Source organism: Alternaria hordeiaustralica (genome assembly GCF_023758085.1).
Source record: "Alternaria hordeiaustralica strain BMP 2776 chromosome Unknown scaffold_7, whole genome shotgun sequence".
Taxonomy (NCBI): Eukaryota; Fungi; Ascomycota; class Dothideomycetes; order Pleosporales; family Pleosporaceae; genus Alternaria; species Alternaria hordeiaustralica.
This window is the reverse complement of record NW_026056779.1, coordinates 711,901-732,725: the sequence shown is the minus strand read 5'-3', so window position 1 is coordinate 732,725 and position 20,825 is coordinate 711,901. Positions and strand designations below refer to the sequence as shown.

Below are 20,825 nucleotides of genomic sequence, written 5' to 3'. Positions count from 1 at the left end.
CAGCATCTATACACAACAACACCTATAACTTCCCCCAGAAACCCCACAAAAAACAACAAAGGAGAGATCTAATAGGCCGAAGTACAGGCAATCGGGAAAAACATGGATAAGTGACCACGTCCCGCAAAATATATGCTAGTAATGCAGTCTAACACGAAGCAGAGGGTGAAGCAACAGAATGTAGAGGAGGATGGGAATAACTCAGAGGCTACGCATGGAGAGATAAGGAGAACGCCTGCCCGATGAATGCTATGCTTGACTTGGAAAAAACTTATCACACCTTCTTCTGCAACAAAACCTTTGGCCGGCCTGGTTATATGCTCACGTCTGCATCCGTTCCTTGTCCCGATCTTTTCGCGGAGGGGGTATATGTGCCACTTCAGACTTTAATTGATAATGGCGGGGCGCGGGAAGGGCCGGCTGCGAGGGTACTGCAGCAAGGTCGATGACGACCAAAGAATTAAGACGCTGTCTGGACCATGTGTTGGCGATCCAGCTACCATGGGCAATTACTTCGATCCAGCGAGCAATTCAGATCCCGGTACATTGTGGCCGAAATCTAAGATTAAAGTCCTGCCATCTTGGCTTGTAGCAACAACACGTCTGTAGTCACTCTTGGCTGAGAGGATCCAGCTCGTTGTCCAGTTCTTGTAAACAGCATATGTTTGCCCAGTCTCATAATCCGAAACTTGTATACTCTGGTCGTACGAGCCAGACACGATGCGACCGTTGAAGGCGTCGAGGAACAGGGATCGTACAAGACCGTCGTGCTTAACTCTGCTGTGGACCAGCTCGCCGGTCGAAGCATCAAACTTGTACACAACGTGGTCATTACCACCGGCGAGAACGTATTTTGCATCATCGGAAAATTCAACAGCGGCGAGACCACGGTCTTCGGACGGGAAGTCTTTGATTGAAACACCAGTCTCAAGGTTCCAGAGCTTAGCTACACCGTCGCCACTAGCGGAAACGAGGAAGTTGCCGCGTAGCTGAACGGCGTTGACGGGGCCTCTGTGACCCTTGAGTGTGCGGACGCAGTTGCCAGTCTTACGGTCCCAGACCTTGATCATGGCGTCCTTGGAGCAAGAGATGATGTACTTGTCATCGAGGCAGACGTCTAGGACACCAGCCTCATGGCCGCGGAGTCGGTACATGGGAACGTACTCGTCGCCGGTAATGTCCCATACGATGCAAGTGTAGTCCGAGGATCCTGTCACCATGATCTCGCTATCGTACTGTAAGCAGAGAATGGAAGCGTCGTGGTAGTCGGCGGGGACGGTGTATATTTCGTTGCCAACCTTGGTGCCGTTGAGCGAAGCGTGGCTGATGACTCGTTCCGGTCGCTCCTCCATGGGTGGGGGAGTGTTGGCTGTTGGGCGGTGGTTGGGTCCACCGTAGACCCTGATGCACTTGTAAGTTTTCAGGTCCCACACGCGGATAGTCCTGTCTCGGGAGCCGGTGATGGCCTTGTTCTCGTCAAACTGGCAGCAGTAGACGCTATCTGTGTGACCATTGAGGTAAATGGCAGCGGGTGTACCGGTCTTCCATCGCCCGTCGATTGTGCTCCGCGCCCTGAACATCTGCTTCCAGTCCTGGGCTGGTGCTGGGTTGCCGCCTGCCATCTTGCCAGTGCCCAAGCCGCCCATCTGGATAGGCGCAGGGGAGACGTGTACTTCGGGTTCGTGTTTGCGAAGGAAGACGTTCCGCCAGACGTGCGGTGACGAGGCGTGTTCGTTCCAGCTGCGCGAGACGCGCTCGGCCCGTACGAGAGAAGCGGCATCGAGGTTTGACAGGACGGTGGTGGCGAGCTCGGCAGGAAGGCGTTGGAAGGGATCGACTGTGACACTGTTAGCGTGGCCCCAATGACTGGTGTTTGCCAACTCACTCATCTTCTTCTCCGTGACACTGTCGGCGCGGACAATGGGAGAAGCACATGTCATGTCCACACCGCTCTCGTTGTCCTTGATGTCGTCATCACGCATGGACGTGGTGATGAGGCCATTGAGAAAGCGGTGGGTGTGTTCCTGCTCGCGTCGCAGCTGGTTCTGGCGATCTTGGTTTGCGGCGGCTGCTGCTTGTCGGGCGGCGGCGCCTGGTACGGACTGGCTGGGGTAGGAGACGGCGGGCGTGAAAAGGGTTTTGGTGATGTCTGTCGATGGCCCCGAAGCTGTGGGGCGGCGTCGCATGCTACTCAGACGCTTGAAGGGAGCAAAAGCCTTTGAGCTTGTGCTTTGTGGTTGCAGTTGAAAAGTGGGAATGCCAGAGTCTTGGTGTTGCAGGGGCATTCGCTGTTGATCCATGGTAGATTTCTGGCTAGTGCTCGAAGAGGGCAACGACTCGAATAAGGAATGAATGGAGCCGCGGCGACGCTGTGCAGGTGTGGCGGACGACACGGACGACATACGCCGGCGCGTCTTTTGGCGGGTGAAACTACCAGCGACTGCACCAAACGCGCGGGAGAAGGAGCTGGCCTGTGAATGCTGCGACAGGCCGTCGGCGTGCATGGTGGCTTCGTTAACGGCGTCCAACATGTTGGTGTCCTTGACGTCGTGTTGGTAGTGGGTAGGGAATGTCTGCGAGATGGTGCGCTTCATCGTGTGCGGCGGCGGCGCGGCAGAGGTGTAGGTGTCGTCGTCCACGTCGGAAGAGGTCTTCGGTCGGTGCGACAGGATGGACTGCCTGCGATGCATGCTCCCAGGGATGCTGACTACTGAGCCCGACGAGTTGCGGTGAAGGGCAGGTGCGAAACAGAAAGCGAATCGTAACGTCGCAGGATAACACGGCGGTGACTAAGAGAGCGTGCACAGCAAAGCGGGCTGCGTGAGTAGGGAGGGTGAGGGTTTGGGCGGAAAGCAAGGATACGCAAAAGAGTCGGACACGAGGTTTATAGCATGAGTATTAGTAGTCGCAGGAGAGGGAAAACAGAGCTTGTTAACAACGCCAGACGACGTGCCACACACTAGGCCAGGAGACTCAGCCGATCTCAAGCCGGTTCGAGTGCCTCCCGAACGTGGTCTGTTCACCAAAGCAACTCCAGACCCACCCCTGCAAATTACCACTTATCTTATCATGCCAGCACTACCCACACCGTCCTTCAAGTCGTAAAGAGTACCGTTCGACCGCCTGCTGCAGCATCCGGCTCCTCCGATCCACTGTCACCACGGCCTCCTGCGTCTGCTTATGCTACACCGCTCCGACGGTACGCCATCCAAGTCGCTTCACGGTACACCATCTTGAATCGCGTGGAGCCCACAACCTAGATCACGCGAAACCGGGCCAAACCATCGCTCAAACATCATGGCATCAACCGCTCCACCCGCCCCCATACCCACCGTCTACCGCCTCGTCTTCTGCTGGCTAGAGCCCGCTTCCATCCTTCTAGGTGCCATCTACGCGTTTTTCTTCCAATCCACCTACCTGGACTTGACCCATGCAGCCAGCTCGCCGGGCCTCCCGGTTCCAATCTCAACATCCATAGTCATGTCACAGTTAGCGAATCTGTACCTTGGACTTGCTTTTTTGGAAGCCTCGATCCTGCGCGCCACGGCCGACGTCAAAGTCTGGAAAACCTTCATAGTCGGTTTGCTGCTCGCCGACCTAGGCCATTTGTTCTCTGTGTTGCCGGTCGGAAGCGAGATCTACTGGGCCTTTTGGCGATGGAACGCCATCGATCTGGGGAACGTCCCGTTCGTTTACTTCTTAGCCGTGACGCGCATTTGCATGCTTCTTGGCGTCGGCTTCCAGAAGGAAGGTGTGAGATCGAAGATGACATGAAGGTGCACTGGCAACAGAATGCAAAAAGACAAGTCCCATGTATATAATTGTAGTCGTGTCAATAGAATGTCATGCATCGTAGCGAGTCCGCCAGCCGTCACCACGACCATCGCAATCTCTCATTTCCACATGCGTGCCCGTCACAAACGACCCAATTCCTGCCCAACACGCTCCTCGAGCATGGCTCGCCTATTCACGATTCATCCCTAGCTAGGCAGCCCAACCGAGCAAATCGCATACCTCGTTACCCCAGACCCACAGTACAAGACCCTGCACATCATCTTGTGCATACCCTTCACCCGTCATCTCACCGACGGGCCTCACCGCCCCAAATCTCTTCACCAAAACCCTCACCACTCGGAATCATTCCGAGCCTAACAATCATCAAACCCGCAAATAGCAGCTTACCCGCAGCACCACAGTGAAACGCCATTGCACTTGAAGTCCGCCCTCTCTTACCGCCGCGAATGAATCCCAAATTCTGCCTTAGGTCCTTTGTCCAACAGCGCAGCCAGGTAATCCAACAAAGACGCTGACACGTCTCCATGCTTCTCGACAAAAAATCATCGCGTGGCATCCCCGGCACCACCCACATGCAGCATGCCGAGAATAGCAACAGCAACCTCGCCTTCGCCACGCCTGCTCAGCCTCATGCCCTGCATACCCGCCAGTCATCAGCAATCCCAGGCAGGGCAAGGGAAGCGGGTATCCCGGAGGCGAGGCGCAAACGTCATTACTACCACGAGATTTTTTCTTTCCCTCCATTCTTTTTTCTCCTCTTCGCAACTTTCGCATCATACTCGGGCTTAGCACGCCACTGTACATGTAATTGCAGATCTTGATGTTGGGAGAGGCAAATTTCAAGGGAACACGTCGTTGGGAATTCCCTTTGTTTCGCCGAAACACTAATTCTTGTCACTACCATGGATACGGGCTGCAGCTGCACACAATTGTTAGGCTCGGTCCTGCCCATGACACGCGCCTTGCATCATGTCATGTCGAACCAAACGTTATCTTTACATGCGTACCATGGTTTGCGCGGCGCAAAGGGGTCTTCGCCGACCTTTTCGTTGTGCCCTCGTTCCGAGCAGCCTAGATAGCTACGTGAGTATGATGGGGTGGCCGTCATGTGTACCAGCGGATGCTTGGCGGGGTCGCGTGGGAGGTCGCGCGGAGAAGGGTGCAATGAACCCCGCACCCACGATGTTCAGCTCTTAGGTATACCGTGGTACACGTGCTTCCAGGCGGGCCTTTGACAACGCAGTGTGTTCGAGAACAATCGTGAGCATTCATGGCGTTTGTAAGATTGCGCTACGTCATAGAGTTTGCCTGTAGTGTACCCGCAGCTTGAGATTGCTGCGAGGTAATTAACATGGCATGGGGAAGGCACGATGGTGGTCTACCCTTTCCAACGTTTCGCACGGCTTTGATTCAGAAACACGTCGTCTCACTGCAAAACATCAACACACAGCACTCGTTACAAAGACGAACAATGATAGAGATTCAAGACACTGCTTCCCCTGCACCGCAGAAGCCGGAAGCGACAGGAAGATACGGGGTATAATATCCACACCAGAAAACAGTAATCCAAACACGAGACCCAGTTACAAAAGTCAACCCAATGCTGTAGAGAGACCGCTTTTCCCATTGCAACATGAAAAGCGCCTTGACCCCATACCAATCAATAAGCTTTGCTCATACATGTATATTAGGCCGTAATCAATCCGAACACCGTGCAAAGTGACGCAGTATAAACAGAAAGCGAGTGAAATCATGGTACATGGCAGATACATAACAGCGCCCGAAGGCAAAAAAATGAGAAAGAATAGACGCAGAAGTACGCGTCAGGAAAGGAACAGGATTCCAAAAAGGTTGTAAGAATGAGGCTCAAAGCATGGATGGATCAAGTGTTCCACCCATGCTGTCCATGGTCTTCTCGAGCATGTCGAGATCCATCATAGTCCCTGGACCATAGTCAGGGAATAACATCATGTCTTCGCTGTCCATGGGAGGAAGAACGACGCCCAGATTCTGCAGGTCTTCAGAGAGTTGCATATCCATTGGGAGGACATCACCAGCCATGGTGATGTGCCATGCATCAGGCATGTCGGCGTCCTTGAGATCGATATTGATAACGAGATTGTCGTTCTCGGAAATGTCAGACTGTCGTGTGGAAGGCGTGTCTTTGTTAGATGACTCGGGCGTGGCGGATGGTGAAGCGGGCCGGGAGCGGAGTGCCCACGTGTTATCTTCGTCCTTGAGATCGAAGACTGTGAAAGGCCCGTTCGCATCGAGAGCGGCAAAGGTATCTTCGTAGGAATAGTCAAGAAGAGACATTGGCAGCATGGGCTGCTGCGGCGTCTGCTCTTCGTCTTGAACCACAGGCTCCGGAGCTGTTGCTTGCTGCTCCTTGGGTACAGATTTGGGGATGCTGGCCGGTGTGGGTTTGCCGCGGGCACCCGAGCCAGGTGTAGCCACCTTGGTCATCGCCTGGGGTGTCTTGAGCAGGTTCGACGACGGTGAGTCCTTGACGCCCGTTTGCGTTGGCACCCGCGCCATCGCCGTAGTTGCCGGCTGTTGTCCAACTGGAGTGGCAGCATTGTTCGAAGCGCCGGGGGTCTGCTCCGGCTTAACAGCCTGTCGAGTTGCTCGTGGGGCAGCCGGCGCGGGCTTCGACGCGCGTTTGGCAGCGTTTTGGTCGACCTTAGCTTCGCCAGTCTTCTGGTCAATATCCAAGTAATCCGCCATGGAGTCGAGAGCAAATTGCATCGGGTTCTCGACCTTGACATGTATCTGACTGTGCGCCTCTAGTTCACCCTGGGTATCAAAGCCCCTTACAGAGAATTCACAACTCGCATCGTTGCATCGGAAAGTCGGTCGTTGTGGCATTTGCTTCTCGGGGGGCGGTTGTCTTCTCAGTTCAGGCGAGTTACCTGTACCTGAACCGATTCGAGGAGACGCTCTCGCACCGGGAGTAGATGATTGGCTACCCTCAAGTTTTGCGCGCTTCTTCTCCGGCAAAACCAGATTCGTGACTGGTCTCGCTCCCTCGAAGTAGTGTGCTGCTCCGTGGCCTGAGTCAGCTCCGATGGCGAATGGTGGTCGGTCGGTGGTAGGGGCAGAAGGCGGCTTCTGGCTGCGGTTTTGTTGTTCTACGATTTTCAGATTTGCGGCATTAAGTTGAGCGGGCGGGGCATTCGAACCACCCTGGAGCTGCGGCTGCTGCTGCTGACCAGCTGTTTGCTGCTTGACCTTTTCCATAATCTTGTTGACGAACTTGAGTGTTGCGCCCATATGGTTCTTGAACTCTTCAATAGTAAGAGTGACTTGAGGGCGAAGCGTGCCATCTGACAGGTCGATCTGCTGGTACAACAGCACGCGAGATGTCATGATTTGGCGGATAACTTGCTCGGGCTCAGAGGAATCGTACGAAGCGTGGAAAATGCGTAGAGCCTGATCCACCTGCTTTAGTCGGCTGAGTTGTTCTTTAAACGATCGCTGTAGTGGTATTCGCATCTGCTGCGGCAGCTGTACTGGCGGTCTGGCGGGGATACTCTTTTCTACTTCGTCCATCAGCTGCTTGAATTGCCGAGTCCTCGCTGGGTCTGCCATCCTTTGTCGGAGTTCTTCATGATTGACGACACCACCCCGTTGTTGCTGCATCTTGTTGTTGGAGGCATCTTGAGCCTTCAGTAACTGTGCCTTGTACTGAGCGTGCTGGGCCGGGGTAAGTTTCGACATTTGCTCATGAGTAAGATTGAGCCCGGGTTGAGACTTCGTCGAAGCCATCGCGGTGGCCTGTGGCGTGGCATCTGCACCTGACTCGGCAGTGTCCTCGTTGGGTCGCTTTGTGCCCTTGTTCACATTGTTGTTGTTGTTGGATAGCTGTGGTTGCATGGGCTGCGATTGGGGTGGAGGAGGTCTGGCCGCTGGTTTGGGCTGAGGGGTTGGTTGTGCTGGAGGTTGTACAGTCGGCGGACGGTTGTTTTGCTGCTGCTGAACTGCGATGTTCGCAGGCGGTTGCGCCTGACCACGTTGGGCTTGCTGCTGCTGCATCAAATGTTGCTGTGCCTGTTGCTGCCGCTGATGCTGAAGGTTCTTCATCTTTATGGACATCATCAGACCTCGTAGTTGCTCGTCTGGCATGTTGGCTTGTGGCTGGCCTGCCATTCTTGCCCGGAATTGTGCCAATTCTTGAGGGGTGACCTGGAGCATGTTTTGCATGTTCGGTTGTTGTGGGGGATTCCTCAGAAGACCTTGATTAGGATTTCCTTGCGCCGGTGGGGCAATGCCATGGCCAGGCTGTGGTGTGCCATTAGGACCCGGTCCATTTTGGTTAGAGTTCCGTACCATATCTTGAAAGTGAAGAACCTGTAGCATAAGCAGCTTCTGGCTGTCGACACCCGGAACGAGAGCGGGGTTTTGGCCAGCCCACAGCTTCAGTTGCTGCCATGTTCTAACATCCGGAGGAAGACTGTTACGGATGGAATTGTTCAAAACGTTCGGAGGAAATGGCTTGGGGTCAGTAGCATGTATGATGCCAGGATTGGCTCGTAGCAAGTTGGAGGCCGCCTGTAAACGTTGCTGCTGAGACTGCATTGGCGCACGCTGTGCTCCCATAGGAGGCTGTGGTCCAGCCCCAGGTTGTGGCTGCGTAAGGTTCAAGCCACGATTTATGCCTTGCTGCATGTTGGGGTTCATCATGGGACCGCCCATATTAGGCGGCATCTGCTGTTGCGGTTGTTGATTGAAAGGCAAGTTTTGCTGCCCAGCATTGGGTTGACCCGGGGGGAAGGCCCCATTTTGAATTCCGCCATTGCGACGAAGATTCATCATGTAGCTCTGTAGTATTACGCGGAACTGAGGCTCCGGAACCTTGAGCAGTTGCTGCTTGACGTTCGGGTCTAGGTCGGCCGGCATCATGTTCATGCGAACCTGATCAGTCAGCGGTTGCTGGTTGGCCTGCTGCACGGCGGCAGCTCTTTGTTGCGCTTGTCGCATAAGCTCGGACAGGTTGGGGTCAGTCTGTCCGGGTTGAGGCGTCATGATGGGAACGTGAGCTTGAGGGGGCCGTTGCTGTTGCGGTGTACCAGGAGGTCCTGCCTGTCCAGGTGGAGCCATCGGCCGGTTGAGCATAGGCATGGCAGGGCTGGCCTGAGAACCCTGGGGCATGTTCAGACCGCCCATTTGGCCTTGGAGCATCTGGTTCTGCTGGTTGCGTGCTTGCGCCGCCTGTTGCTGTCGTTGTTGCTCCAACCGCGCCTGAGCCTGAGCCTGAACTTGAGCCTGGGCCTGAGCTTGTGCTTGCGCTTGTTGCGCCTGCTGTGCCTGTTGTTGGCGGTGGAATGCCTCAGCAGCCTGGCGCTGTGCCATGGCATTTTGTGATGCATTTTGTTGTGCGTTTTGGCCCTGGAAGCCGCCCATCTGACCGCCGTTATTCTGGTTGTTGCTTGCAGGCACTACTGTGTTGCCCTGGTCCTGACTGCGCATAGCTTCCATTTGCCGATTTGCTATCTCAGTGAAGTCAAACTCTTGGTTAGGCTGACGTGGATTCATGCCCATCTGCTGGGCCTGCATCCGGTTCGGCTGAGCAGCTCCCTGCATGGCGCCGGCATTTTGGCCAGCGCCCTGCTGGTTAAGGGCGCCTCTTCTGTAGAGCATGTCGGCGTGTTGTCGGAAACGGAGGAAGAGAGGGTTGATACCCTGAGCGAGCAGCTGCTGCTTCTTATCCTCGGGCCATGCGCGAATATCAGCTTCGAATTTGAGCCGAACCTCCTCTTTACAAGTATCCATGAGCTTTTTAGCGAACTGGTTGATGATCAGTTGGTCCTGACGATTCTGTGTGGGCTGGTTGGGTTGCATGTTCGGTTGCTGGTTGTTTTGTCCCTGTTGGGGCATGTTGGCGGGGTTGGCCCCATTAACACCCATAGAAGACTGCCCTTGTGACATAGGCACTGGTGAAACTTGCATGGGCCGTTGGAGTTGGGCATTCGGAAAGGCCGGGTTGAACTGGGGGCCTCCGGGCCTGGCGCCTTGCTGACTCATCTGATTCATCATGTTCATCTGGTTCATCTGGGCGGGATTCATGCCGTTCATCGGGTTGTTCATGTTGTTGGGAACGCCGCCTTGCATGCGTTGTTGTAACTGTTGCTGGCGCGCAGTCGTCATGACGATGAGCTTTTGCTTGATGTTGGAGACGTATTGGTCCTTTGTCGAAGAAGACATGAAGGTCTGCGTCTCGAACTGGAGGGCGGCGCGCATAGACTCGACCTCGGCGATTTCGGGCTTGAGCAGGCGGTACTGAGTGAAGAACTGGAGGGCCAGCTGACCGCGCTCTTCCGGCTGCGTGCCCTGCTGCCAGCCATTTGGGATCTTGCCTTGCTGCTGCTGCACGCGATAGTGCTGGATAAAGTGGTGGAGTCCCGCGGTGGCCCGGTTCTGTTGCATGCCGTTCTGTTGCATGTTGGGGTTGTTCATGGTGGTGGAGCGCGAAGGGCCACGGGCGCGCTATGTCGCAGGCTGGCGGAGGTGCGCAAGATACAGGCAGCGGTGCAGTGCCGCGGATGTGCAGTGAACAGCAGCACTCATGCAGGCCGAGAGTTTCAGGTGCGCGGCGGGCGGTGGGACGACTCCGGCGTCGAGGCGTCGTGTCTGGTGCCGAGTAGACGACTTGGTGAGACCTGGGATGGGGGCGGTGACGGTAACGGCAACGGCGAGGGCAGCGGTGACGTGTGGGAGAAGATGGAAGCGGCCACGGGGGAAAACGTGTCGGGTGTCGTGGAAGAGAGCTGGGCCTGCGGCTCTATGGGCAAGACGCGAGGAAAGGCAGGGCCACAGCTGCTCACCTGGAGTGAGGCTTAGGTGCTTAGGTGAGTGAAAGGCGGAGGCTCGAGAGGACGACGCCAGCTGCGGCTCGAGACTGATCGACACTTGCGGACAGGGCGCAAGGTTAGCGCAGCACCCGTGGACCCAAACGACGGCGCCTAAATGATGCAGCTGCAGGGCTCAGGACGACGTGTCCATGGGAACAGGATACAGCTATCGCAGTGAAGATGTCGTCGCAACAGGAAATACTAAGATGCAAAGGCAGACGTGTTTGGTGGGTGGGTGAGCGAGGAAGATTGCGAAAGGCGACAGAATGGGCGTGCGTCGCAGCCCAGGTGCAGCAATCGCGCCCGTCGCACCTACCTCGTCCAAACTGCAGGGATTATCCGCTAGCCTGCAATTGGTAGGCCCTCTAACGCTCCTGCCCCGGTCCGCCTGGGTCATGCCCCCAGTGCAAAGGAACAGCTGTCGAGGCATGCGCACGACGACTTGCTGCGCTGACGACGTGCTGCATGTCTGATTCATGTATATCAAGCTGCTCCCATGGCCAGCGACGGATCCAGCGGGTGCCTGTTGCGCCCCCCATCTCTGTCGACGACTAGGTCTCACAGGTTCGTCGAATGAACGGCACTAGCGCTTGGCTGGGACCCGCCAAATCTTCCGCACTTCTGGTGGCAGGACGAACCATGTGCTCTGCTCGTCTTCCCTCCTCCCCGCTCGGCCGGTCTAAGCGTCGCTCTCATCTTGCAGTCGTTCGTCGTCTTGCTTTGTGTTGTGTTTGAGCACTGTGGTAGCTCTACGATGCAGCGCCTGGTGTGCGTGTCGACGACTACTCGGTTTCATCCCAAACGTCAGGAAGCCCTGTGGCTTAGATGGCGCCATGCCATCTGCCTGATGCCCTGCGAGGGTTCCGCTGCTTTTTCCACTACCATCGCTCACTAGCCGCTTTAGCTGTCATCTGCGCCAGGCGGTGATCAGGGCAATAACGCCTTCAATTCAAATCATCTCGTCCATTTTCCCTATCAAGGACACATGGGTGCAAGCTGCCAATCGCACAATTCCTCATTCACCATGTATATGAATATCAAGATGAGTATAGAAGCCTCCATATACCATCGCCACTGAAAGCTGTCAAAGATGTCGTCCTCGTACTCGTCCTCCAGGTCGCTGGTGATCGGCCACCCGTTGCCCTAAAAGATGGTGAAGGACTAGTTATCCACATCTCGCACTAAAGCGCCGGACGCTATGGCACAGGACTATGGGCCTCCACCCCGTTCCGAACCAACAACGCCGCTGTCAAAGCAGTCACCTTGCCCTCCCTCATACGCCCTCTATCCCTGACACTGCTTTTTCTTGACATCTCCGCATCTAGAGCTGCCTGTCCATCACCTACCCATTCAAGAGGCCACCTCCTCTCACACAAGTTTCGCTTGCTCCGCCACTGCCCCTTCCGTCTCTGGTTCGCGTCGATCCTTGGCGGAAAGCCCCCCTGCAGTCCCATGTCAGTCCCATGGATTGGGCATGATCGCCAGGGAACAATGAAGCCGGACGCCAGCCAATAGCATCCAGCGTTTGACACGTTTCTGTTCCCCCCACCGCCGCTTTGTCTTGCAGTTCAACTTCGGCCTTTCTTGCGTTCATTTCTTGCGTTGGTGATGAAGAAACAATTTAGCATACAACGTGTCGCGTCGCGCCTCGTGATCCACAGCGTTCCGTCATTGGCCTGATACGTCACAACGGCCTATCAACAGTTTCGTGCACGCTTAGTGAGACGACTTGTAACCACCATCATCGATGCATCGGAATTGCATCGAACCTAAACACGGTCAGATGCCTTTCTTTACTGCTTCGGGGCATTCTACACAGTCTTTGCGACTGGCGGAATTCTGTGAAGCACATGGACAGAGTGGTATCTTCGGGCTATATGGATGCTCGCAACCACACTCCAAGAGCGGAGCAACTCTCACGATGAGTCCGTGCGCTTATCCTCAGCTCACGTCCATCGATTGCGAACAACCGTCTATGTTTATTTTTTTGCTATCATCCCTGCGCAACCGTTGCTCTGAGAAGACAGCGCACCCACACCCCTTCAAGGGGAAAACCGGATAAAGGCTCTGAAGTCTACATTGCCTTGAGATCTTGAGGCTGTGGATTGTTCAGGTAATGCAGCCTTCTTAGCTTTCTCTTTGGTAATTGTACTGCGAAGACAGGTGTTCAGTTTTTCCCTTGATGGGTTGCACCCAATTCGATATGGGGATGATCTTCATCGTCATGTACCCCTCCCAAATCAACAGCCTGGCCATCACTCTGTACGTCTCCTCTATGCCTCAGGAATGCATGAGAACGCTCGATGGCCCCCTTTCTCTATGACCCCGAGACTGCGCATTCACTCTAGATGATTGTTCAAGACCGCCTTACCTGCCACGATGTGGAGGCTTCACGTGGAAGGAGCGAAATGATGCCGCCGCGGATCCGATGAACAACGCCCTTTGATGGGTTGTAAACCTTAGGCATATGACGAAGTTCAAGCCCGCCCGATAACCTTCTGCAAGTTTATCAGACTCGTGTTAGGCATGGGTAAATGCGGATCACATCGTATTCTGGAAAAGCCTAAACTTTACGGCCATTTTCTGACGTGCAGGACGCCCAAGTCCAATGAAGCGGCCTGCGTAAGAATCACATGTTCGAGCAATCATGTCGACAACTGTGAGCGCGTGGAGCCGTCATTTCACAAACATGTAGCACTGTTTAAGAGCGACGAGACTGGGTATTTGTATGGATAGCCGTAGTCACATAGCACATTACACGTGAGGACGCATACGTGGGGTCGTTTGACGGAGTCTGATTTGGCTTGCTGTCGAGAGATCCCCCCACCTATGATACATCTGATCCCCAGCTATGCCCATTCTATGCTTTCGTGACCTGTCGATACAAAGGAGATGTCGATTCGCGAAGGGCAGTCGCTTATTTCTGGCCGAGAGATGATGCGCGCTCGTCTTCGAGCTTCTGGTAGAAGGCGTCACGGTGACGGACGGCAGGGACGTGGTAGCCTTGGATAGTAAGTATGGGCGTAAAAAAGATTTCTGAGGATAGGATGCGCAGTCGCATCGCCGGTGACTGATTCACGTACCGTACCACCAGCCGTAGCCGGCAGTGAGGCCAAGACCTGTGACTGCTGTTAGCCAATGTCCAAAGCTGACGCGCGCATTGCTGCAAAGCTCTTTGAGCCCCCGAACTAGCAAATATGCACTGCTCGGTTTCTACGCACCCATAGCGACAGAGAGGTCGAGCACGACCTGTCGTCGGAGCATCTGCATTCCAGTCATTAGCGTCGAGCGCACTACGGCCCACGGCACTCAATGGCAGCACCTACGCCGGTAATCGGTTTGACAGCCATTGCGAAGTTGGGTTCGGGAGAGCGGAGAGTTTTGGGGCGCGGGTGCGGTTTGCGGGAGCTGGTGGATGTCGTCGGCGGCTCTGTGAAGGTGTGGTGGTTCGACGGGAGAACGCAGTGCTGCTGACGTAAGGCAGGCGTCCTAGCGTCCCGCGCCTTGGAAGCTCCCGACCCAACTGAAGAACAACGGCAGCAGGCAGGTGAAAGGAACAATACCATCGAATAAGAAACAATACGCGCCTGCACGTCCGCTCCCATCGCGAGGGCACCCTTTCGCAACCGATGCGCCCTCTCACTCCCGTCTGCGCCCTTACCCACCGATAGAGACGTCCCCGGAACCACCATCGCGTGCGCAACCTGCTCCCACGGCGTACCCTCCCACCGGATCCGCGACAACGAGCAGCTTATGCCAGGCATCATACTATCCCCCAGCGCCAGCAGCGAGGGCGCAATCGCAGGCATGAAGCGGGCACATGATGCGGACCATGCGCCGACGTACGGAGAGCCGCACCCCAAGAAGCGACAAGTCGTACGGGCGCTGCACCACACGCAGCCGGTCCAGCACATTGCCGACCCCATCAGCGCCGAGCACGACGTCTTTGGCGAAAGCAAAGACTTTTTCGACCAGCAGCTGCGGCGCGCAATCGCCATACAATGTAAAGGCATCGGCTTCGAGAGCGCGCGTCCGGACGCGTTGGAGGAGTTCCGGGCGCTGGTTGATTCCTGTATGGCTTCACCTTGCGACAGAGACTGGCCGCGAGTGCCCACTGCAGTTTTCCAGACTGACCCGTCACAGACATGACCAACTTTCTAACACAAGTACGCACGTCTATGATCAGCTCGCGACGCACCGAAACGGTCGCACACGACTGGATCTATGCCCTCACATCCGCCGGCCTACGCGGCTCTGCGCCTCTCGAACAACATTTCGACACAGGCGAGATCCCGCCGTCTGTCTTACAGCCCTACTTTGCACCTCCCGCGCCTCCAGAAGCTCCGCCGCCTGACACCGAGTCATTGCTAGGCCCTGGACTCTCCGGCAAGGCGGACAAAGAAACGCGTCCATACATACCAAAACATTTCCCTGGGTTCCCGTCGAAACACACATACACAGCGACGCCCGTCTTCACAAAACGCGAGAATGACCCGCGCAAAATCAGGGAGAAAGCGACAGAAGAGGGCATTCTTGCCGAGCAGAGTCTGCGAAAACTCATGGCGGCGCAAAAGGCGGGCGTGCAGAAGCAGAATGTCGGCAAGCGGAAGCGCAGTAGGCGCATGAAAGAGAGCGACCAACTGTGGCAAGCCGCCATGACAGACCTGCTGGACGAGGAGAACCAGCGAGAGAAGGAAGAAGAGCGGCGGCAAGCGCAAATGGACGAAGACGACGATGACTACAACACGCATCAAGACGCTCCAATACGGCAGCCCACCGCCGATCGTAACGTCAATCTGGAAGAAGGCGTGCACGTCAACTACGACCAAAAGTACTGGAGGAAATCCGCGACGGGCGTCTCATAGTTCGTCACAGCCGGTCAATGGCGGCGACACCTTCAGAAAAAGTCGTTTTACAGCATTTTGATAGCGAGGCGTTTGGGTATCTGCATTTCGGCCGCGGGGCTTCGAGATACGTTTTAGGCATTAAGGCGGCGTTGATTGTCTATTTTTTTCGTTGCAAGTTGTACTATAGTCTACTCGCTCTCCCACACAGCGTAGCTGAAGGCTACACAAAGTTTGGTCAATGCGAACTCATTATTCATCCCATCGAGTTCATATCTAGATTGGATTTACTCCTGGAATCTTTAGCAAGATCTCATAGTTGAAAATACATATATATTAATCATGTCTCCGGTGTAAACCGCCGCCTCATGTATGATGTTGTGTGAGGCAGTGGGTGGTGACTTGATCTCATCGCTCAACCATTGCACCTTCCTGCTTCGCCTTCCACTCCTCCCACGCCGTAGTCTCCACGGTCAAACCTCCTGAACACCTATAATCTCATTAGCCATGCGCTCAACCTGATGATACCAACTCCCGGTTCCTGGTCACAATGCCAAGACCCCGTGCCTTCCACCTCAATCCACCAACACTCACTTTCTTAACAAGTGAACCAGCGGCTCGCATATGATTTGAGGCGCAGCGCCCTTCTTCTTCGGCGCCTCTACGTTGCATTTATACTGCACGAGTTCCTTTAGCGCGCAGTCGCTCAGATTGACTGGTGGATTCCGGCGTTTGCCCGACGGCAGAGTATTGATCGAAGCTTCCAAGTCGGTTAACGAGATTGTGGAGATTGGTGGCGCCATTGCGCGGGGGTGGAGATATCGAAAGAGTAGGGTCGTTATTGGAAAGGATTGGAAAGGATCAAGGGGTGATCTGCATGGGAAATGGAAATGAACGGTGATGGGGCGAAGAGGTTGGGGGAGAAGTTGTTGATGGAAGTTGAGGTCGAGGACCTGAGCTCGGTATGTCATATCGACACACGCTCTATGCACGAGGTGAGTAATGTTAACAAAGATGCAGCTGTTCAAGTCTCTACGTGAGTTTATGGTGCAGGAAGATGGAATGTACGTTTATTTATTACAACTAACATACTCTTTTCTCTCAATTCTTACTCTCGCGACTTACGAATTGATGCTTATTCCAACAGAGCCAACAACACAAACACCGCCCAACCCTCTCATTTCAACATACCAGAAATCGACCGCCTAATGCTAAACTCATCTTCACCAATCCTCGAAATCGTTTCTCCACCGCCAACCCATCACGCCTCAGGAGCCGGAAAGACCTCACTCATCTACCTCGTCATCGCCCACGCCATCCTCCCTCCCAGCTTCTCTTACACCCCTCTCTATGGCCAAGAAGCAGCCGTCATACTCTTCGACCCACTGCACCACTTCAGCATCCCTCGACTAGTAGAAGTCATGTTCACCCTTCTCAAAACCAGCCTTGTCACCGCGGAACAGGAAATCAACGACGACCTCAAAACCGACATGAAACTCGTAATCAGAACTGCACTACCCCACCTCCACATCTTCCGCCCACAGTCCTGGTCCTCTTTCCTAGCGACTCTCGATGCACTACCAGAATACCTTCTCAATGATAATCCTCAACACAAGAGTATGCACCGTCGTATCCACTCCATCATCCTCGAAGACATCGATGCGTTCGTCTGGTCGATACGGAATACCGGTACTACCGTATCTAGCTCCTCGAATACCCTTGGGGCGGCATCCACACAGCTTACCACCCGCGTTGCGAAGCTGGGCAAGCTACTCTCCTGCGCTACAATACTGACATCGCAATCTACCACGCTGTCAGCGTACCGGCCGTCGTTGCCTACATCGTGGCCCCAGGGCTCCCCTGTTACACGGTTAGCAATTCGGCGGGTGGATGTAGTTAAGTTTGCTCCGGCGATTAGCGTGGAAGATGCTGAGAAGGAGAGAGTGCAACGGTGGGAGGTGGTTAGTCGAGGCCGGTTTGAGTGCTGGAGGGTTGGTGTGGGGGCGAGGGACGGCGAAGGATTTGTTTTCAGGGTAGGGAAGGGGATTGAGATGGAAAGGGATGGTGCAAGGTGATGCACGGTATTTTACGAAGGAGTCTGGCGTTTGCAACGGCTTGGGATGATACCCTTTAGAACATGATTCAAAAACAGGTCTGCTCAGTATGTGTTTCAAATCGGTAGTATGATATACCAGACTACAAATATTCCTTTGCTCTTTACACATATCGTATACCACATCCCCATCATTTCCGTATCCCAAGCCACCCAGGCTCCAAGCCATCTAAGCCAAGATCATACAAGAGCCACCCAAATAGCCCCAGAAACAACATGCATCTAAGCGTCCCTCCCCCAAAGCACCTTCCTCCTCCCCCGATCTTCCCTAGCCTCCCGTCTCCTTGTACCCCACTTCCTCCTCGCAGCCTCATGTTCCTTCTCCACCCTCTCCGCCTTCGCCTCGTTCTTAGCCACCATGCCCACAAAGAATTGACTACAGCCAAACTTCTCCGCCAGCTTAACTCTAGTCCACGTATCCGGATCCGCACTCCTCAGTCTCCTAATCTCGGCAATGTCCGCCTCGTTGAGATGATACGTTTTCTCGTACGGCTTCCGGAGCGGCGCAGGCAGGGATGCTGAAGGGCGCGGAGGCAAGAAACCTTCTGTGCTGAGCGGTGTGCCTGGTGCGGCAATGGGCGAGGATTGGCGTGTGTGCGCCAGTTTGGTTGCGTATTGTTGGGCGGCAGCGTATAACTGTCTCCGCTTATCTTCCTTGGGCAGGAACTTGAGCGGGGTGTGGTAGACGTTTGGCGCCGAGGACGGCGGGTTGAAAACCAGTGTGGGCGCAGAGCGGTCGGGTGTGTATGATGGGGCTTCGGGGAGTGCGAGCAGTTTTCTGTGTCGCCGGGTTGTGGATTCGAAGCGGCATTGCGTGAGGGGCAGGAGCGACGGCGTGGTCCGTTGCGAGGGACAGGCTCGGAGGAGGGATTTACATGTTGACATTGTGGAATTGGGTGTGTGGGTTGGCGTGCCTGCTGTGGTGCACGCGTTGGCACGGTGCTGGCCGTTCCTGGTGGAGCGATGCCGAACTTTTTTAGTTGTTCCGCGCCGGGGTGGTCAAAGCTGGGCGGGATCCCATCTTCCACCCCAGACTACCGCCGGCACGTAATCAGGGTACAGTGCGCATGACAGTAATTTCAACGTTGTGCGAATGGTCATAATCCTAAGATATCGATGGAAATGCACGACATGAGCCTGTCACGTCATTGAGCTGGGGTCGACTGAGAAGCACACTGCTGAATGGGTATTTATTTCTTGTTGGTAGCAAACCATCTAAGTATTTACGGGAACAAGACCGACGATGTTACTCATAGTGCGGCATTCTACTTGCGCTTCATCTCTCCTGCAACGTAGTGCAAGTAGGCTCCTAGCAGCTTGGTGCCCTCAATGTAGTTCCTCTTGTCCAGCTTCTCGTTGATCGAGTGAGCAGCGTCAGTTGAGCTGCCCATTGGCAGCAACAGGACGTTCTTGCCAAGCTCTTCCTGGAATGTCAATGTAACAGGAATGCTACCACCTTCCCGAGTCATGTCTGGCTTTACACCAAAGACACGCTCGACAGCCTTGGCAGCAGCAGTGTAGTTAGGGTGGTTGGGGTCCTCGACCCACCACTTTCCGCAGTGCACCACGCTGAACTTCATCGTGTTCTTCGACTTCAGCTTAGCGAACTCGTCGTTGACGTGCTTCTCAACCAGCTTGGTGACTGGGTCAATCTCCATGTTGGGTACTGTGCGGATGGAGAACTTTCCAATAACCTTTGCTGGGATAACCGTCTTCGCTCCCTCAGAGTAGAAAGCACCCTCAATACCGTGGAGCGATAATGAGGGGTATCGCATCTTGTGCTTCAACGCTTCCTCCTTGCTGTCGTGGATCGTGACCGCACCACCTAGTGATTCCCTCAGACCGTCCATGGTGAAGGCGATGGGTGGGTAAAGCGCGGCTTCCTCGTCAGTAAGAGGAGCGACGAGATCGTCGACGCCCTTGATGAGGATCTTGCCGTCAGGGTCGACGAATGAGTTCATGATGCGAACCAAGTCGGTCATGGGCTCGTGAGTCATTCCACCGTAGACACCGGAGTGTAGATCTTGACCAGGGCCGGAAACTTCAACTTGGTAGTAGTTGCATCCGCGGACACCGTATGTCAAGCATGGCTTCTCAGTTCCCAGCCAGTAGTTATCCGAGATACAGACAACGTCGACGTCCTTGAAGAACTTCTTGGCCTCGGCACGGATGGTGTCGTCCAGACCTTCTGAGCCGTTCTCTTCCATGCCCTCGAAGCACATGACCAGGTTCACTGGTAGCTCTACGCCGGCCTTCTGGTGGGCCTCGATGGCGTTCAACCAGCCAAGAACCGGACCCTTGTCATCTGTGCTACCGCGTCCGTACATGCGGTCCTTGTCATCGATGCTCAGGGTGAAGGGGTCGGTCGCCCAGCCGTCAGACTTATTCGCGGGCTGCACGTCGTAGTGACCGTAAACGAGGACGTTGAGCTTCTTTGGGTCGTCTCCGTAGCGTCCGAGAAGGCACGGTGGGAGGTCAAGGTGCTCGCGACCAGGCTGCTTCCCGAGCTCGCGGAGCTCAACAGTACCACCGAGTGCCTTGATCTGGTCGGCCAACCAGTGGCCCATCTGTGTTTGAGGTCAGTCATACATTCAAATATGCATCTCATATCTTGACCCCAGACACAGACTCGACTGCATGCTTGTTTGGAATTATCTGTCATACCTTGACTACATCAGGTCTCCTCTGGTCTTCAGAGCTGATACTGGGAATAGCGACCGCCTCCCTCAGCCTCTCAATAAAGTTTCCCTGCAAGGCATCTACCTGCTTGAAGTACGGGTCGAGGTGTGCCATCTTGTTGAACGGGTGGTACAGATATGGCCAGGCGGCGTTGGGGATTCGTTCGGGCGTGTATTGGTCGCAGCGGATAGGCGTTGCGACGAGTCTCAGTGAGGGCGAGAAGTGGAAGCTTCGTGGATGACAGAAGAGGCTTCTATGAGTGGCTGTGGCGCTTATTCGCGGTCTACAGGCTGAGATGAATCGGGCAGGTGCTCGTAGGGCAAATTGGGTGGGGAGGGGCAAGCGGGGCATGATTGAGAGGGCACAGGGCAAACGCGCGAACGCCAACCACAGCGTCGGTCAAGTCAAGCCTGTCAAGCTTCCGACGAGTGGATCAGCGGGCCCGAGCTTGCCTAGAGAAGCATGCACGAAATGTTCCCTGCATATTCTGGCGCATGCCTCGGACTTCAGTCATCGTTGGCATTCCAGCTCATACAAGGAAGA

The 20,825-nt window shown here is 55.0% G+C and overlaps 6 protein-coding genes across 6 annotated transcripts; 2 read left to right on the top strand and 4 right to left on the bottom strand.

Annotated features, from left to right (window-relative positions):
* Positions 1–509: 509 nt before the first annotated feature.
* Positions 510–2,690, bottom strand: J4E84_004677 (uncharacterized protein; the record flags this gene model as incomplete). The annotated part of the gene is made up of 1 exon (XM_049387280.1): positions 510–2,690. One exon carries the CDS (start codon positions 2,688–2,690, stop codon positions 510–512), a length of 2,181 nt encoding a protein of 726 aa, XP_049245053.1.
* Positions 2,691–5,661: 2,971 nt separating this feature from the next.
* J4E84_004676 (uncharacterized protein) lies at positions 5,662–10,251 on the bottom strand (the record flags this gene model as incomplete). Its single annotated transcript, XM_049387279.1, has 1 exon — positions 5,662–10,251. One exon carries the CDS (start codon positions 10,249–10,251, stop codon positions 5,662–5,664), a length of 4,590 nt encoding a protein of 1,529 aa, XP_049245052.1.
* Positions 10,252–14,399: 4,148 nt separating this feature from the next.
* J4E84_004675 (uncharacterized protein) lies at positions 14,400–15,511 on the top strand (the record flags this gene model as incomplete). Its single annotated transcript, XM_049387278.1, has 2 exons — positions 14,400–14,718; positions 14,790–15,511. The coding sequence occupies 2 exons, from the start codon at positions 14,400–14,402 to the stop codon at positions 15,509–15,511; spliced, it is 1,041 nt and encodes a 346-aa protein (XP_049245051.1).
* Positions 15,512–16,504: 993 nt separating this feature from the next.
* Positions 16,505–17,565, top strand: J4E84_004674 (uncharacterized protein; the record flags this gene model as incomplete). Its single annotated transcript, XM_049387277.1, has 2 exons — positions 16,505–16,554; positions 16,638–17,565. 2 exons carry the CDS (start codon positions 16,505–16,507, stop codon positions 17,563–17,565), a joined length of 978 nt encoding a protein of 325 aa, XP_049245050.1.
* Positions 17,566–17,825: 260 nt separating this feature from the next.
* Positions 17,826–18,488, bottom strand: J4E84_004673 (uncharacterized protein; the record flags this gene model as incomplete). Its single annotated transcript, XM_049387276.1, has 1 exon — positions 17,826–18,488. The coding sequence occupies one exon, from the start codon at positions 18,486–18,488 to the stop codon at positions 17,826–17,828; it is 663 nt and encodes a 220-aa protein (XP_049245049.1).
* A 380-nt stretch (positions 18,489–18,868) lies between these two features.
* On the bottom strand, positions 18,869–20,396 carry DUG1 (Cys-Gly metallodipeptidase; the record flags this gene model as incomplete). The annotated part of the gene is made up of 2 exons (XM_049387275.1): positions 18,869–20,170; positions 20,268–20,396. 2 exons carry the CDS (start codon positions 20,394–20,396, stop codon positions 18,869–18,871), a joined length of 1,431 nt encoding a protein of 476 aa, XP_049245048.1.
* Between the last annotated feature and the right edge of the window lie 429 nt (positions 20,397–20,825).